The 12,342-nt window shown below is 46.7% G+C and overlaps 1 protein-coding gene across 7 annotated transcripts in view; it reads right to left on the reverse strand.

The window, feature by feature from the left end:
• Nucleotides 1-406: 406 nt before the first annotated feature.
• SCUBE1 (signal peptide, CUB domain and EGF like domain containing 1) overlaps nucleotides 407-12,342 on the reverse strand; it is a 139,325-nt gene continuing 127,389 nt past the window's right edge. For all 7 annotated transcript variants that reach the window (XM_075275128.1, XM_075275127.1, XM_075275124.1 and 4 more), the window contains 14 exons: nucleotides 11,338-11,454; nucleotides 8,724-8,846; nucleotides 8,464-8,583; nucleotides 7,103-7,195; nucleotides 6,747-6,863; nucleotides 6,492-6,629; nucleotides 5,986-6,189; nucleotides 5,247-5,408; nucleotides 4,994-5,161; nucleotides 4,716-4,877; nucleotides 2,822-3,019; nucleotides 2,026-2,178; nucleotides 1,452-1,531; nucleotides 407-559 (listed from right to left, as the gene is read on the reverse strand). In XM_075275128.1, the coding sequence (XP_075131229.1) occupies nucleotides 407-559; nucleotides 1,452-1,531; nucleotides 2,026-2,178; nucleotides 2,822-3,019; nucleotides 4,716-4,877; nucleotides 4,994-5,161; nucleotides 5,247-5,408; nucleotides 5,986-6,189; nucleotides 6,492-6,629; nucleotides 6,747-6,863; nucleotides 7,103-7,195; nucleotides 8,464-8,583; nucleotides 8,724-8,846; nucleotides 11,338-11,454 (1,988 nt within the window). The remainder of the gene's footprint in view (nucleotides 560-1,451; nucleotides 1,532-2,025; nucleotides 2,179-2,821; nucleotides 3,020-4,715; nucleotides 4,878-4,993; nucleotides 5,162-5,246; nucleotides 5,409-5,985; nucleotides 6,190-6,491; nucleotides 6,630-6,746; nucleotides 6,864-7,102; nucleotides 7,196-8,463; nucleotides 8,584-8,723; nucleotides 8,847-11,337; nucleotides 11,455-12,342) is intronic.

Raw genomic sequence — 12,342 nt, forward strand, 5'->3', positions numbered from 1 at the left:
ATGGAGCTTTTGACTTCCGGCCCAAGGATCGCACTTGCTCACTGAGCCACTCGTCATCCTGTGCAGTTGCCTACGGGAAGGTTTTGTCTCACTGTACACAGCAGCTTGCCTACTTTTTGAGAACAACTTTTTGATATTGCAGCTTTGAGGATCAAGGTGCGGAGACGGGAGGATTTTTGTACCTCGAGCTGAGGAGAGGATTACTCCGAGAGGCATCCAAAAAAATGTGTCAAATAAGCCCTTCTTTTTTTTTTTTAATTTTTTTAAATTTTTCATCTTTCGACTGAATGGGAAAATTAAGACTACAAAACCAGTCTTCTGTGGATCAGTGACTACCGCGGAGAGGGTGGAAGATTTCAGATGAATATGGATTGAAAAAAAAAAATAAAAATTTTCAAAAATAAAGCTATTTATAAGGCCGTAAAAATCTGGAAACTTTTGAGCGGAGCAGTTTAATAAAAGATCTTGGAAACATCTCCTTAGATTCTTGCGCTGTGTACTTGAAATAATTTTGGGGGTGCGCTAAGACGTCGAAGAGAGCCTTGATCAACTTCTTGTCCTGTGGAACCGAAACACACACAAAAAGTTATCTAAGAGAAAACGGATCTGGCCCGAGTCCAACGGTCATGATAGGATTCAGTAGGTACTGAAATGGCATGGTCTTCTTCAGGGGGGTGTACAGGTAGGTATGCAAATGAGTTCTCTCGCAGCACTGGGGGCGGTCCTCAGCGCTCAAACAGCACAGGGGGCGTCCCCAATGCTGCGAGAGAACTCTCCAGCGACACTTCCATCTTCTTCTGGAACAACCTCTCCCTGTGTCTTCTTCCGTCCTGGGTTTCAATCAGAGCTGACTGCGCATGCCCAGCCACAAGAAAATGGCCGCTTACCCTATACTGTATACCTGCCTACTGTGTAAGTGGCCATTTTCTTGTGGCCCGGGCATGCACAATTGGCTCGGCCGGAGGCCTAGAAGATTGAAACCCAGGAAAGAAGACGACACAGGGAGAGGGCGTTCCAGAAAAAGATGGAGGCAGCGCTGGAGAGTTCTCTCGCAGCATTGGGTACACGCCCAGTGCTGTTTGAGCGCTGAGGACCGCCCTCAGTGCTGCGAGAGAATTCATTTGCAAACAGACAAAAACTGGGATTTCTACTGAAAGGCAGCATGTTCTACGTGTTAGAGAGAAAAAAAAGGTTATCCAATGATAGGATCCCTTTAAGGCACTTTAATATGGGCCAATCACTGGTCAATGGAATATTCCTATGAACGTTTGTTCCGATCGTTGCCCCTTAAAGCAATCCATGCTGATCGCATCTTTTATCGGGGCCTACAAGTCATCAATATGGCCAGGCATTGGCCTCTGTAACTCTACCCTGACTCCTTGGCTCAGTGGATAAGAGCTCCAACCTCAAAACCCAACTTTTTCTCGCCGTTCATTTTTCGGATTACGTACTTTTAAAATTTCTTGATGGTTCTCCGAAGCGTATAATCTTCCATCACGGACAATATCTTCTATTAATTGTTGGTAATCCTCTGTGAAATGAAAAGCAGATGGAACAAACCATAATTAGATTCAGTTTATCATTTTGGATTGGGTCTGAAATTGGGATCATCCATCTGTAACGGGACATTTATGACGCCAAGTTCCACCCTCACTTCTCTACCCGGGGGATCTGGATCATCAGAGCGATTGCTTTTGTCTCTGGAACGTTCCCGGCACCGGGGTGCTTCCTAATAACTCCCGCCTAGCTGCTATACTATACAGACTCAAGTACGGGATCGATTTATAGGCTTGTACTATCCAAATATGTAGCAGAGCAGAGTTTGTCACTCGTCGCCACTTAAAGGGGTATTCCCACCCCTATAACTAGCTGATTAGGGATGTCCGACCCCTGGGACCTCCACCGCTTACAGGAATGGAGGGCATATGGGTACAGAGCACTGCCCCACCTGGTTCTTTATTCCTATGGGATCCTCTGGTAGGCCATCACACATGACCCTACATGACATATGTGCACAGATCATACCGTCATACGTGACATAAGGCACTTGAAATCCTTTCCCGCTATTGCCCTCATTCGATTTGAACTGGATCCATAATTTGCGTGATCGCGACGTGAACGCTATAGGCCGCTCGTAGGTCTGGCACGTCTCATAGGTGGTGATGGAGGACGGAGAAGCTGCGGAAAAAACAGATTTCATTGGTTTAATGGGATTCTACAGATCACAACATTCACCTCTGACTTTACTAATATTATAGCAGGACTGTACTGAATCCATTGTTATCAATGCACACAGCACCATCTAGAGGCTGATGCAGGAACTGAATGATTTTTTTTTATTTTTTTTGTAATTTTGCTTTTCCACTTCTTTGTAATCCCATATAGTTCTGTATACAGTAAGCCAACCCATAACCGCGTGCGACTGACACAGAATCTCAACCGTAAGTTTAGTCCCCTTTGTGATGTGCCCCCCTCCCCTTATGAGCTTCAACCCCAAGAGGTGCCCCATTTAAGTCACAAGGTGTGCCACTACTGATACTGATACTCGCAGTACTGATGGCAGAGAAATGCCGCCCACCACCACAGATTCTCAGCGACCACCCGCAGCCCCCCGTTTTCCCGCACGTCCATAGGCTGCTGCCCCTTCACTCTTGTTTTTTTACATGGGGGTGAATGCAGACAGACACTCAACAAAGAGGCTCCATCTCTCATTCAATGTCCTGTGACAGATGAGAGCAACGGACATTGACCAAGGATAGTGAGAACCCCCCCCCCCTATAATGACAGGTGTCAGATTCTGGAAGGTTTGATAAATCATTACCGCTCTTCCTCATCACTAACACGTCCCCGCACTCATCTTCGATGGGTAGAAAGATCTCTGGGACCACGATCAGTATTCTTCTTTTGGAAGGGGGGTTTATGTTCCAGGTGCACTCCACATGGGCTGGGTAATCCCCGGGGTAGTTGGGAGACTCAATGTAACCGGTGTATTCTCCCAATTCCCCGCCGCAGTGCTGATCTGGGCAGAAAAAGCAAAGTTTTAGGGACCAATAAAATCGGATTTTGACACACAACCATGAATCGTATGCGACTCTGATAATGGGGCGGACGATATACTGGTGCCCACAACACTGGTGAACGTCCCAGTACACTATATATACTACTAGCTGGTACCCACGACTTTGTCTGCGGTGATTGTAGCAGTGGGTATATACAGGCATGGGTAAGGTTTTCGTACTGTGTATAAGATATGGGATATGAAATGTAACTTTGTATCTTGTTTTTGTGAGACTTTTGTGTTGCAGTTACTTTGTATTAGAGCTGCTATATATACGGTGTTGTGAGAAACGTGACATAGTGACTTTGGGACAGAAGTATTTGAAGTTAACCCTTTCCCGCCGATGGCATTTTTTGATTTTCGTTTTTGACTCCCCTCCTTCTAAACCCCATAACTTTTTTATTTCTCCGCTCCCAGAGTCATATGAGGTCTTAATTTTTCCTGGGACAAATTTTTCTTCATGATGCCACCATTATTTATTCTATATAATGTACTGGGAAGCTGGAAAAAAATTCTGAATAGGGTGGATTTGAAGAAAAAATGCATTTCTGCGACTTTCTTACGGGCTTTGGTTTTACGGCGTTCACTGTGCAGCCAAAATGACCTGTCCCCTGTATTCTGTGTTTCGGTACAATTCCGGGGATACCAAATTTATATGGTTTTATTTACATTTTGACCCTTAAAAAAATCCAAAACTGTGTTAAATTATTTTTTGAAAAGTCGCCATATTCCGACAGCCGTAACTTTTTTATACGTGCGTGTACGGGGATGTATAGGCGTCTTTTTTTGCAGGACTGGGTGTACTTTGTAGTTCTACCATTTTCGGGAAATGTTATTGCTTTAATCACTTTTTATTCAAATTTTTATCAGAATCAAAACAGTGAAAAAACGGCGGTTTGGCACTTTTGACCATTTTTCCCGCTACGGCGTTTACCAAACAGGAAAAATATTTGTATAGCTTTGTAGAGCGGGCGATTTCGGACGCGGGGATACCTAACATGTATGTGTTTCACAGTTTTTAACTACTTTTATATGTGTTCTAGGGAAAGGGGGTGATTTGAATTTTTAATCCTATTTATTTTTTTATATTTTTTTTACTTTTTTTTTGCATTTATTAGACCGCCTAGGGGTATTGACATGGGTGGGCGGTGTCGCGGATTGTCAGAGCGGTGGGGGTCGGCAAACATGGCTGCTCCGGAGCGTTAAAGAGCGCCTCCTGGAGTATCGTTAAGGTGAGGGGCAAAGTGGTAAAGTATATGTATATGTGATTGTGTGGGGTTAGGGGGAGGCTGTAGAGGGCAATATGAATTTTGTGGCTTGCTATGGTCCAAAGTGTGTGAGATTGCAGAGATGGTGGTGTGAGTTTGGGGTTTGTGGGGGTCCTGGCACAAACGTATGTGCACTATTGCGAAGAAAAGTAGCCTATTGCGCAATCGGGTGTATTAACTATGTATGTGGAAAATTTCAGCCAAATCGGTGGAGCGGGTTTTTCCGTGATTGAGGAACAAACATCCAAACACACAAACCCACAAACTTTCACATTTATAATATTAATAGGATACAGGCCTATCATAACAAGTGGATGGAGGTTTATATGGGGAGACGGCAAAGTCGGTGTGGTTAGGCAACATATCCATAATAACCAGACATCACTTACTTTTGCAATGTGTAACATTTGTGGAGCCGTCAAAGTCGGTGCTGGTGTTCCCCGGGCAGGTTATACAGAAATTCTGCCCGAACTCTGGCTGGTAGGTCCCTATGGGGCACCGGATACACCTGTGGGTGGTGGAATTGTAGAAATGTCCAGGAGAGCAGTGAACTAGGAGGAAACGGAAGGAGCGATGAACAAACATTACAAAGGTCCTGCCCCCCATAAGGTGGTGCCTCGGGGGGTACAGGGTGGCACCATGCTTGCACTGACCACCACATACGTACCTTTTGTCTCGCAGTCCTGGAAAGACACCGCACTCTCATACTTTGTGATCAGTCCTCCTCCGCATGGGAAGCAGAGTATACGGCCCTGGTCGGGCTGGTAAGTGCCAATTGGACATGGCCTGCATGGCTTGAACCCGTCAACGGAGTAATGTCCTGGGGCACACTGTCCTAAAAGAGCAAGGGTATGTTCAATGGGGTTGGCCACAAGCGGTAGTAGACCATGCCATTGTGAGGCCAGTCTGCAATCACTTACCTCCACATTCAGACAGGTTTCGTGCCCCCGATATGCCCATGCCATCATTACTGGGACACGGTTCACACGACAGCTGTCCTTCCAGGTCTTGGTACGTACCCGGTAAGCAGGGCATACAATGATTGGTCTCCCCATTGTAGTAGGTGCCTGCACCACAGGTGACTGGAAAAAGAAAGGGGGCGATATATGGATATTTGAATATATGGGGGTTGGGGGAGTCATCGGGATGGCCGCCATGACAGCCAAGTAGGAGAGGAGGAGGAGAGGTCTGGCTTGCTGTTGGCAATCAACTGACCATCATGGCAGCTCCCATATTAAAGGGAATGTCTCTGAACCCTTTAAGGGGAGATGTAGATCAATGAAGTCTTGTTAGTGTAGCACATACTTGCCAATAGTTTAGAAGGAACATACAGTAACGGCACCCATAGCGGCACTTTTTTTGTAGCCACGCCCATGGGGACATGGTGACGCCACTTTTGGATGTCATCCTTCTTTATGTGCCCAAATTACATAAAAAATTACCGGGCCAAGAGATTTGCCATCTTTTCCGGGAGTCCAGAAGTTCACCCCTTTTTTGGGAGTCTCCCAGACATTCCGGGAGAGTTGGCAAGTTTGGTTTAGCCCTGGCGATACAACTAACCATATATTCAGTCACATGTGACAAATGACATCACAGTTCTACAAGGATAGTATACACCAGTGACATCACTGACTCGGATATATCTATATTTATCCATACCGCACTTTCCATCCTGCGACACCTGCCCTGTACCGCATGCCTCCTGGCTCTCAGAGCCCTTTGCAGGTTTCTGAGCCACTTCATATTCTACACCCGAGAACTGAATATAAAATTGTTGCTTGTTGATGGACTTTCTTAGGGTCTTAATGGCGGCCTGAAGCTTCTGCTCCATCCTCTTCCGCACACAGTCCGCATTACACGAGTCTAAGAGGAGAACATTGTAAGCCACATATAGCCGCACAACACTGTCAATATATTGTAACGTATACAGCCTGAGCCAGACCACGAGCCGCCGCCACGTAACGGGGGACATAGACTAGGACGGCATCCGACGGATCAGGACAGGTGGGAGGAGCACGATGAAGGGGGCCGTCCTCCCAATGCTCCACCCTAATGTCGGTTTCAGCTGGATACCGGCCCAGTATACGGCCTCTCATGACGTGGCGTCTTCTAATAACGGAAACAAATGTAAGGTTTTCTGAAGGCCTCAGTGAAAGTTTTGTTACCTGACACTTCATCCCTCTTCACCTCCAGCTCAAATTCTGCAATAATATGAGAGACTTCTTTGGATGGAGATTTGCGGCCCCTTCTTTTTTTCTTCGAGGAGTCGCACTTCAGGTTCACGTATGTAACATGATAGTTGTCTGTAAAATGAGGTTAATAGGTAACACGGTGGGGGAAGATCGTAAAACATGTCCATAGCAACTAACCTGGCAGTAGGGACAAGTTACTTAGCTTGTCCACATGCTTACATAACTTACCCGTCATTGACTGCTTGGCAGAGTCCTTGGCTTTGTCTTTACTCCGTGGACGAAGGTGGCACTTGGCGTCTTTAATTTTAAACTTGGCCTTTTGGGTTATAGGAGGTCCTATAGGATCTAGAGGCAGGTGTGTAAAGATCAGCACTCTCAAAGTTTAAAGGGAAACTTCAATACAAAAATAATCAAGTTACGACAGCTGGTAAGGATCTCTGGCTGTTGTAACTTGTCGTGACAAATTTATCATCCTGAACTGGTAAAAATTACACAAACTGCCTGATATTGTATGTAACAAATATATCACTATAGATAGATTAACATTGTATGATTTTTTTTTTTTTTTTTATTGAACCTTCTACCTGAGCATGTTGGTATTGTTGCGTTGCGTTTCAGGACAGCCTTGCTTTGCGGCACGGGCATGCCACAGCTCAGCGAATAACTGTTCTCAGACTCTAGGAAAAGAAAATAACGTTAGTATGGTTATACACTGCACATTATAGGAATGGACAACTTTAGGAGTAGGTGCTGTGCAAATTGCTTCAGAGGCTTTACTTAGGAATTTAGAATATTTAGGTCCATCCTCATAGAACGAAATCTTACAAGGAGGCGGCTCCATTCGGCCACCAACCCATGAAATATCTGCCAACAAAACTGGGGGGGGGAGAGCTCCTGCTGCAGTCAGATGCCTTACAGACAGACCGAGGATAGAGGTGTGAAGTCCTAAAGGATTCTTTGTGTTTTTTTTGTTTTGTTTTATAGGAGGAGAAGAGGAAATTATGGGTGAAGAGGATGCCAAGGGAACACCTGGAGGCAGTGAGGGGGCCAAGAAGGAAGGTTAGTATCCATGTGTATCAAGTGTCTGCACCTCCCCTGGATGGGGAATCTCAAACATTTTCAGATTCAGTCAATCCTAAAATTTTTGGGAAAATCCTTAACAAATCTAGCTCATTGCGAACTGTTCCGCTCATCTCTTGTTACAAGTAAGGCCAGGTTTACACTAGAATTGGCCTGTCCGTTGTTCTGGTCCATTGGAGAACTAGAACAAGGGGTAGGTGGGCCACTAAGGAGTTTTTTGGCAGCGGTTTTTGAAGCAGAATCCGCCTCACAATCCGCTGCCAAAACCGGCTCCTATTGACTTCAGTGGGAGCCGCTCGCTTCTTTTATCCGCTAGCTAGTCGTAGAAAAAAAAAAAAAGCGAGATAACGCTTCTTGCCGCAGATTCCACGGCTGAATCAGCCACAGTGCGAGGCTCCCTCCTGATCAGGCCCATTCATTTGGGCCTAATTCGGAGCAGAATACCGCGACGGAATGCTGGTGCACTGTCGCGGCTAGCCGTGCAGAATGTTCACACACGGAATGCAAATTCTAAGGGTCAGTTCACACGGATTTTTTTGGGCAGCGGATTTGGACGCAGAATCCACCTCAAAATCCAATACCAAAACCGGCTCCTATTGACTTCAATGGGAGCCGCTCGCTTCTTTTTTCTGCTTGCTAGTAGCGGAAAAAAGAAGCAAGTTGACCCTTCTTGCTGCGGATTCCGAGGCTGAATCAGAAAATTCCGCCGTGTGAACATACCCTAAAATAGCAGATATACTAGGGCTCCGATGGATCCCATTGACTATAAGGTGGTCTAACGGTCGGACAATTTTTGGATTGACATCTCATTTTATTCTAAGTAACCTCTGTTCCTTTTATTCACTACCTTGTCCGATCTACAAACCTGGTGCGAAGAGCGTGTTGGCCGGGCAGGACAGGAAGCAGTTATCTATCCCGGGCGATTTACTGCAGATGAGCTGAGCTTTTTGGGTCGGTTTGTAGCTGGGGACGCATTTTGCCGTCTCTAGGAAAAAAAGAAAACAATAAGACACAACTGGTTAAGCTGGATGATAAGTAAATTACCTTGGGTCTACCCCAGCGGCTGGGCAGAGGAGAGGAGCATGTGCGCCACCAATATGGCTAGGAGAAGACCAAAGAGCTCACCAATACAGTCCCTCTTATTCCAATGCAGCTTCTTCCCGGGAGGACACGAGCAGTCGTAGCTTCCCAGCGTGTTTATACAGCCGGCGTCACAGCTGCCATTATTGATGCTGCATTCATCAATGTCTGAAAGGAAGGAAACCTGACGTGAGCGACACAAGACACACAATAGTAACAAGCTACAAGCTCACGTCACTTAAAGGGCATGTTCATACAGGTACGGCACATCGCAAATTAATCCAAGTCACTTTGTAAAATTGTATTGATCCAGAATCGCAGCTAACTAGGAGTGGCGGGGCCCAGTGGCGAACTTTTGACATGCCCACCCCCCCTGACCGACGCTGAAGACTCTGACTGACCCTCCCCACATTCCTGCGCGCTTTATGCCTCATAGTGGCCCTTGCACACAGTATTATATCCCATAGTGGCCCCTGCACACAGTATTATATCCCATAGTGGCCCCTGCACACAGTATTATCCCCCATAGTGGCCCCTGCACACAGTATTATCCCCCATAGTGGCCCCTGCACACAGTATTATCCCCCATAGTGGCCCCTGCACACAGTATTACGCCCCATAGTGGCTCCTGCACACAGTATTACGTCCCATAGTGGCCCCTGCACACAGTATTATGCCCCATAGTGGCCCCTGCACACAGTATTATCCCCCATAGTGGCCCCTGCACACAGTATTATCCCCCATAGTGGCCCCTGCACACAGTATTACGTCCCATAGTGGCCCCTGCACACAGTATTATGTCCCATAGTGGACCCAGTACACTGTATTATACCCATAGTAGTCCCTGCACACAGTATTATCCCCCATAGTGGCCCCTGCACACAGTATTACATCCCATTGTGACCCCTGTACACAGTATTATACCCCATAGTAGCCCCTGCACACAGTATTATGTCCCATAGTGGCCCCTGCACACAGTATTATGTCCCATAGTGGCCCCTGCACACAGTATTATGTCCCATAGTGGCCCCTGCACACAGTATTATCCCCCATAGTGGCCCCTGCACACAGTATTGTACCCCATAGTGGCCCCTGTACACAGTATTATACCCCATAGTGGCCCCTGCACACAGTATTATCCCCCATAGTTGCCCCTGCACACAGTATTATGCCCCATAGTGGCCCCTGCACACAGTATTATACCCCATAGTGGCCCCTGCACACAGTATTATCCCCCATAGTTGCCCCTGCACACAGTATTATGCCCCATAGTGGCCCCTGCACACAGTATTATCCCCCATAGTGGCCCCTGCACACAGTATTATCCCCCATAGTGGCTCCTGCACACAGTATTGTACCCCATAGTGGCTCCTGCACACAGTATTGTACCCCATAGTGGCCCCTGCACACAGTATTATCCCTCATAGTGGCCCCTGCACACAGTATTATCCCCCATAGTGGCCCCTGCACACAGTATTATCCCTCATAGTGGCCCCTGCACACAGTATTATGCCCCATAGTGGCCCCTGCACACACTATTATGCCCCATTGTGACACCTGCACCATTGTGGACAACCATGAACAATTATTATACTCTGGGGTCTTTCCAGACCCCAGAGTATAATTGAAGACCCAAGGAGGGGATGCAAACATAAAAAAACACTGTCACTTACCTGTCCCCCGTTCCACTGCAGTCCTCAGTGGAGGCGGCCATCTTCCTTGACGTTCAGACGTCACATGAAGGCCGAAGGCCCGGTCATATGACGTCACACAACTAGGCCCGAAGCCTGCCGGGAGCGTGGAAAGGTAAGTAACACTGCTTTTTATGTTCCCTTACCTCTCCTGGGCCTCCAATCATTATACTCGGGGTCTGAAAAGACCCCCCGAGACTAATAATAGTGTTTGTGGGGCCCGTCGCGTCACTTACCGATCACCGGCCCCTGCCAGGATCGGTAAGTAAGTAGGGCCCACTAATGGCTGGAGTAACTTCAGCTGGTAACGGCCTATTAAGAAAAAAAAATGCAGCCGTAGCGGCGGTCGCCGGCCCCTGTGGTAGCCGCTACTAGTTACGCCATTGGGTCTAACGCCATCTGGTCAGTAATGCCATAGTATGGCTGGTGACCCTAAAATCCCGATCAGCTTCATCAAGACCAGTTCTTGCCAATAGTTATCCTATCGGACGCGTCGCTGACACTGAAGTCAGATTTATTTTTACTTATTATTTATTTGGTCTGTTGCTATACTGATGCCGGCGCACGCCATGGGGTGGGGATGTTGGGCCGTCATCTTGGGACTTGTTTAGTCTGTCGAATATTCGGTGTCCAAAACTTGTCATCGACAGCTTACAAAGCAGAACGTTCACCTCGGCCCTGCTCACACGACGCGAGAGGGCTGGGCCCACTAAACAACGCTAAGCCTCATGTGTGAGGTTGGATTATAAGGTCCGAATAGAATTCCTTCCCATTGAAGCCAGTTTTTTTTGTGAGGGGCTTAGTTTTTTTCATCCTCTTCTATATGAGGGCTTGTTTTTTGTAGGCCTGGTTGTAGTTTTCTATCGGCACCATCATGTTCTATATAATATATTCATAAACTGGTTGTGGGGTGGAAGGGCGGCAAAAAAACAACCGCGCCATGTGGGACAACCTAAAAGTTTACAAACCTCCGCAGTGCGTCATTCCGTAGAGCGTGTACCCCTTATGGCAGAGGCATTCGAAGCTCCCGGGGTAGTTGATGCAGATGTGGTCACAGGTTCTCTCAAAGGAACACTCATCGATATCTGGAAAGGGATAAGGGCAACGTGTTAGAATACGATCAATCCCTGCAGTACGTGGGATGGACACTGGATGGCGCCAGTGTATAACCGTATTATCATTTATAGTGACTGTGTCTTTAAGAACTCGGCTTTGAAATCCAATAATCATTAAAGGGGCCATTTATACAAAGTCATTACTGCTCAGATCCAAACAATTATGTGCGCTGGTAACAATAACGGCGCTGTGTGAACGAGCGCAATGATCGTTGCTCAGCATGGGGGGGGCATCGATCACATATACAGTACCCAGTAAGGTGTATGTACATCTAAATCATCGTGAAAAACCGCTTTATAATGCAGAGTCCCCGTCTTCCCCCATACTGAGGCTTACACTGTTATTGGATATCCACAGGATAAGTCTCGGACTTGGGGTCCAATCATTGAGCCCCCCCCAGTAATCAGGAGTGGGGATCGGCATTCTCCATATTCCCTGATAGTCCTATATAAGCTAAAAATCTGCACCGCCACTGCGTTGACAGCGATATACCGCACACCCCAGTCTCTGAGGACCCCTGCGGTCGGACCCCTAGAGAGCAAACATCCTGTCCATAGAAGATAAACGATAATAATGGGAAAATCACTTAAAAACCCCAAAATGACGAGAACGCGATGATAGAGTCGTGGTGTAAAGGAGCCGGCCTCATACACAGAACATTAATGACTAACAATTAGACACTAGGGGGCAGTATATCACAGGAGTCTATAGGTGGAAGTGTCACAGGCAACAGAAGAATCACAAATGTATCATCTAATATTTATATCTGTCTAATAGATAAAGGTTATCCAGTATATAATATATATCTAATATCCAAGAGGCTACGGAATATCCATCTCATTCCGATCCAATATCTA

Source organism: Leptodactylus fuscus, chromosome 5, assembly GCF_031893055.1.
Source record: "Leptodactylus fuscus isolate aLepFus1 chromosome 5, aLepFus1.hap2, whole genome shotgun sequence".
NCBI classification, from domain to species: domain Eukaryota; kingdom Metazoa; phylum Chordata; class Amphibia; order Anura; family Leptodactylidae; genus Leptodactylus; species Leptodactylus fuscus.